The sequence below is a fragment of the Macrobrachium nipponense genome, chromosome 4 (genome assembly GCF_015104395.2).
Source record: "Macrobrachium nipponense isolate FS-2020 chromosome 4, ASM1510439v2, whole genome shotgun sequence".
Classification (NCBI taxonomy): domain Eukaryota; kingdom Metazoa; phylum Arthropoda; class Malacostraca; order Decapoda; family Palaemonidae; genus Macrobrachium; species Macrobrachium nipponense.
The window spans coordinates 20,359,482-20,365,481 of record NC_061100.1 but is presented as its reverse complement, the minus strand read 5'-3'; the positions used below and the strand labels follow the sequence as shown (position 1 = coordinate 20,365,481).

At 42.3% G+C, this 6,000-nt stretch overlaps 1 protein-coding gene across 1 annotated transcript in view; it reads left to right on the top strand.

Annotated features, from left to right (window-relative positions):
* The first annotated feature begins 392 nt into the window (after positions 1-392).
* The window catches only part of LOC135210753 (dnaJ homolog subfamily C member 3-like), a 73,969-nt gene continuing 68,361 nt past the window's right edge, over positions 393-6,000 (top strand). The window contains exon 1 of the mRNA XM_064243588.1: positions 393-519. Coding sequence (XP_064099658.1) covers positions 453-519 — 67 coding nt within the window. The 5' untranslated portion in view covers positions 393-452. The remainder of the gene's footprint in view (positions 520-6,000) is intronic.

Genomic DNA, 6,000 nt, shown 5'->3' with positions numbered 1-6,000 from the left:
GCATTTTTGGTGTCATATTTCATCTGCCAGATGAGTGCTGTAGGCATTCGTAACCCTGGAAATAATGTCTGATGAATATAATTGAGAAGCGCCTTAACCTCGGAATGTCATAACCCAAACTCGTCGTAACCCGGGGACTCCCTGTACACTGAACAAACCTAGGTCTTAACTTTAGGATGAATCTTAGTTGAGGCTGTTGGTCTGTTAGTTAAGAAAAATCCAAATTAATAAAAAATATTGTCGCTTTATCTGTTCTAAGTTATGAAAAATACAAATTAATAAAAAGTTTGTCATTTTATCTGTGATAAGTTGAATTTTTTTTTTTTTTTTGGGGGGGGATGTTTAAACATTTTATTACTAGAAGCTCTCTAGAGTGATGACCATAACTGTGTTTACTTTCTTTTCCAGAAGTGAAATGTACAAGTGTAGCCGAAGTAGATCGCCATTTGCAAATGGGTGTGCAAATGCTAGCGAAGGGTCAGCTCCATGATGCTCTTTCACATTTTCATGCTGCAATAGGTAATATGTTTACTTGTGTTTTTTATTGAAAATTTTTGGGTATTCAGATACTCATTATGCAAGTTATTCTAAACTGGTTTTCCCCAGACATGGCTTAACTTTCAGATATGGAGAGCAGACTACAGTGGTACCTTGATTCAGGACGAAATTAATCCGTTCCAAGGCGGCCTTCGTATCATGAGCTTTCGTATCTTGGACCGCATTTTACATGTAAATGGCTAATCCGTTCCAAGCCCTCCAAAAACACAGTAAATTTCATAATAAAGCTAAATTGACCTATAAACAATGAAATACTACAACAATTTGGACCATCTAATACCTAACTTAATATGTACTGCTAATAGTATACCTGTAAATAAAGTCTATTAGTGTGCATGGTATACAAGAAATACTGTACGTACATACGTACGTATGTAGTAAAATGTGGAAGCTTACCTTTCGAGTGAGGCTATCTCTGAGAGTGGCGACAGAGGAGGAGGACAAACGGCAGATACGTACGTACACTTAACTTTACGAAACATAAAAAAATGTAAGGAAAACATACATAAACTAAACTTTACGAAACACATTAACAAAACTGTAACACTTAACTTTACAAAACACTGAAATAAATTTTTTTTTTTTTCTTTTTTTTTTTTTTTTTTGTTGTTTTTTTTTGGTTTTTTTTTACTTTTTTTTATATTAATTTTTTTTTTTTTCCAAAATTTCAACTTCTTCACAACTTTCAACTTTCTGTTTTTTAGTAGTATCACTTGGTTCTTCCTTTTTGCATACTACTCCTATTAAAGGCCTCTTTTAAAAAGTAACTATCCAAGGAAGATTGCTTCTGCCTACTTTTAACAATGTTCCTGAAATGACTCGGGCAAATGTCATCGAACTGTACAAGCATACGATCTGTGTAAGCCTTTTCGGGGTGTCTCTTTTCTACGAATGATTGCACCTTATGAAAAGCAGCTAGAGCATCCTTAATTTCTGCCGTTGTCATAGAGTCGTCGTCCTCCTCCTCGCCGCTGCTAGAGAACTCCTCTTGAATGACGTTATGTTGCATGGCCTCCAACTCCTTCAGGTCATCCGTCATAAGCTCCTCTTGGTGCTCCTCGAGAAGGTCATTGATGTCGTCCTCGTTGACGACCAGCCCCATGGACTTGCCGAGTGCAACGATCTCGTCAAGATCTGGTTGCGAAACAGTTTCAGGATCGTCAACTGTTTCTGAATCTGAAGCACCAGCTTCGCCCACGTCGAATCCCTCGAAATCTCGGGTGGATACGGCATCAGGCCAGAGTTTCCTTCACGAGGAATTCAAGGTTCGCCTCAAAACCTCCTGCCAAGCTTGGTCAATGAGTCGGATGCATATCACAACATCGAAATGCTTCTTCCAAAATTGACGCAAGGTGAGGTTTATGGTATCGGTGATGTCGAAACATCTCTTGAAAAGATGTTTCGTTTACAGCTTCTTGAAGTTCGATATCTCTTGCTGGTCCATGGCTGGAGGAGAGGGGTGGTGTTAGGCGGAAGATAAAGAACCTTGATGATGGAATACTCCGCTAGGATATCTTCCTCGAGGCCAGGAGGGTGAGCAGGGTCATTGTCCAACACCAGCAGGCATTTCAGACGGAGGCACTCCTCTTCCAAGAATTTCTTTACTGTCGGGCCGAAACACAGATTTATCCACTCAGTGAACAAAAGCCTCGTCACCCAGGCTTTCGCATTAGCCCACCACATCACTGAAAGCTTCTCCTTAGGCATTTTGTGGGCCTTGAAGGCTCGAGGAGTCTCGGAATGATAGACAAGTAGGGGCTTCACCTTGCAATCCCCACTGGCGTTGGAACAAAGTGCAAGCGTAAGCCTGTCTTTCATAGGCTTATACCCGGATAGCTTCTTCTCTTCCTGCGTGATGTATGTCCGACGAGGCATTTTTTTCCAAAAAAGGCCAGTCTCATCACAGTTGAAGGCTTGCTGAGAACTGTAGCCTTCCTTGATCATCATCTCGTTGAACGTCTTTTTAAAGGCTTCGGCCGCTTTCGTGTCCGAGCTGGCCGCCTCCCCATGCCGCACCGCCAAATGGATGTCAGTCTGTTTCTCGAACCACCCATGCGAAGCCTTGAAGTCTGGGGTTGGCGTAGATGTCCTTTCTCCTCCGTCGTCTTCGGCCTGCGCAATCAAATCGCCAAAAATAGCCCTGGCCTTGTGGGAGATTGCCGTATCCGTTATCGTATCGCCAGCAATTACTTTGTCTTTTATCCAAACAAGAAGAAGCCTTTCCATTTCATCATGCACGTGGGTCCTCTTGCTGGACAAAATAGTGACGCCCTTGGAAGGTGTAGCTGCTTTGATGGCATCCTTCTGCTTAACGATGGTGCTTATTGTCGATGGATTTCGGTCGTATTCCTTGGCGATCACACTCAATCGCATACCAGCTTCATACTTCTTGATAATCTCTATCTTCGTCTCCAAAGAGAGCATCCTCTTCTTTCTGTGAATTTCAAGTTTCATGGGACCCATGACTACGTATATACTGTACGTAATTATGTTATGTAGTACGTATACATATGTAGTAAAGTTCTCACACAACACGATAAATTATACTACAACGAAATCCCTAACAAATTTACGTTAATAAACAAAATCATTAGAACGAACGAAAACCGCATGCGTACGATACAGATGATGCCGTGCAGTGGCCAAAGAAGCATGCCGCTACGTAGATGTATGATGGGAGGGATGCTGACCAATAGGAGAGAAGGATCTCAAGGCGGTGACTAGCATCAGGAACCAATGGGAGAGCGGGAGGATGGTGGCGAGTCTACTCAGTTGGTGGCGTATGTAGAGCCGTAAAATTTTTCGTATTTGCTTTCGTATCTCGAGTTTTTCATAAGTTGAGCCTTTCGTATCTCGAGGTACCACTGTATATTTATAATTGTACTTGATTACTTTTTTACCAGCGGTAATCATTTCTTGGACAATCCCACTGAGCTTTTTTTCATTATTTCCAGTAAACATGGTCTCAGTTGCTGTACGTAGTTGTCCATAACCACATAAATATCACCTTTCATCTTTTGCTACATTACTTTTCTGTTGTGGGAAATTAATGGATCACTTTGCATTGAACCTTACAGAGTGTTTTTCTTTGCTTTTCCGTGTTTCTTCTTCTATTGAGGATGCTTTCAGTGATTGCTAGCCACTGGTGTTGGTGACATCGTAGAGTGTTCACTTTACTTATTTTCTTTTTCTGTTTATAAACAAAAGCAAATATTCACGCATGACCCTAATAGATGTCTTATAATAAAACAAGTTTCTTACAAACCCATTAGTACAGTCAACCCCTGCTATTTGTGGTCTCATAATTTAAGGGATCACCTATTCACGGATTTCTCTATGGAACATATTCGTATATGTACACATTATTCATAGAAAATTTGCCTATTTGCAGTATTTTTCACAGAGAAATATTCATTAATTACTGTATTTTCATATTTTCATGACTGAATGCACTTTTTGTGATAAAACTTGAAGTACTCAGGTACTACAGGCATTTTTATATTTTTTTTATTAATTTTTTTTACGGGGGTTTTAAGTATTCAAAGAATTTAGCTATTTTGAGGGGATTGTAGTACACATCCACCGTGAATACTTCATTGTATGAAGAAAAGTTCCTCTTTGCATAGTGAGCTCATGTTCCAGCTGCTATCGCTAAGTGAGGTAAGTTCGTTTGTATGTTAATCATTAATTTCATTACAATAAGGTCTGGTAACATTTTGAGCCTATACCAGAAAATTTTATCCAGCATGTCATCTGGCCAACACATAAATCCGGAGAATTTGAATATCCACATAAACAAAAGCATGTAAACTTACTTCCTAATGATGGGGTATGAATTGGGCATAAGCATGGCCTTGGTAAGACTACTACAGGGAAGAGACTCTTGGTTCCAGGAAGTATCCACTCTCTTCTTGGTACAACAGTTCCCCAGTCCTTGAGTTGTAATTTCTCAGACAAATATCCTGCTTATAGGAAACTGGTCCCTTATGAAAAATGCCATATAAAAGATCAGTCTAGCTTGTTCTCAATTATGTTTAGACTATTTTAATACAAAGCTGTCAAAAAAACATTATCTGGAAGGCTGTTCATTCTAATACAAAGCTGTCATGGAAGATCCCAGCAATGGGTGCACCAGCGAGAGGCTGGATAATCACAGAAGATGCAACTGATTGAATAAATGTTGCAGGAGCATTGTTCCACAAATTACAAACGTTTCAGCATCTGTGGTACTATTAAAATGAGCATCAGTATTTAAGTACTAGTTGCATGAGCAAAGCAGCCAAAAAATATTACAAATGTTTTTATACTTGGGCTTGAGATCAGCTAGTGGGTGAGAGCCTTTATTTTTTAAATTTTCAACCTTTCCTCCAACATGCAGTTATGACTGTGACAAATACGTATTAACAACAATAAAACCAAGCAGTAGCAAATGTTCATTTGTTCCGACACGGCATACAAACCTTCGGTCCTTTTACAATAGGAAGGTACTAGCGGCAGCTGGATAGGTCGTAAGCTTTCGAACAAGGGGTTCGGTAGTTAACTGCTTGTCCGACAGGCGCGCGCGCGCGACTGGGAGGTAAACAAATCACTTTTGCTTTCGGCCTCACAGCGAGTGGACGTGTGTGTTCAACGCTCTCTGCCCGCTTCTCGTCGTTTGCTTTCCTTGAGTATATGGTTGTGTTTGTGTATGAATCATCATTGTAAGTACAATCATTTCCTCTTTTTTCATCCAATTGTGATTTATTTGATCAATCATGGAATCTCCACGCCTCGCTACCCCCCGGAGATTGTGCCCGGGTACCGAAGGGCGTAAATGCGGTAAGTTCCGCTCGTTCCCTGAAATTGATCCACATATTTTGTGCGCTCGGTGTCGGGGACGCGAATGCACCCGAGCCGAGCCCTGTGAAGTGTGTAATAATTGGTCGGAGGCGCAGTGGGGCTTGTACGAAGGTAGGAAGAAGCGAAGGCCTGCAAAGGAGTCGTCAGGAAGCTCTCCCGCGACTCCTTTGGTTACGGACACTTCGTCTTCTTTCCTGCCGCCCGCTCAGCTCCCACGATTGGCGCCTTCCCCTTCGGGGGGGGTTTCTAGGTCCTTCTCCTCACCCGACCTGTCGAGTGTGGAGGAGGCCGCTAGATACCCCGATGTCGAGTTGTACTCTGGGTCCTCTATCCGTTCCTCTTCATCGCACAAGCGGGTAGAGGATCCTGCTAATCACCCGACCTTTACTTCCTCAGGTGCGGTTGCCGCGAAGGACGACCTTGGATAGGTGTGGGCATCGTTGGGTCTGCAGGGCGTGCCGAGTGTCCAGGGGCTGCTCTACCATCTCGCTGGCTCTGTGGCGGTCACGCATGCTACGGTAACGACCACCACCACGACCCTTTCAACTCCTGGCTATGCTTCACCTCCTCACCTGGTGTACACCCCGCACGCGGTCTCTGTCA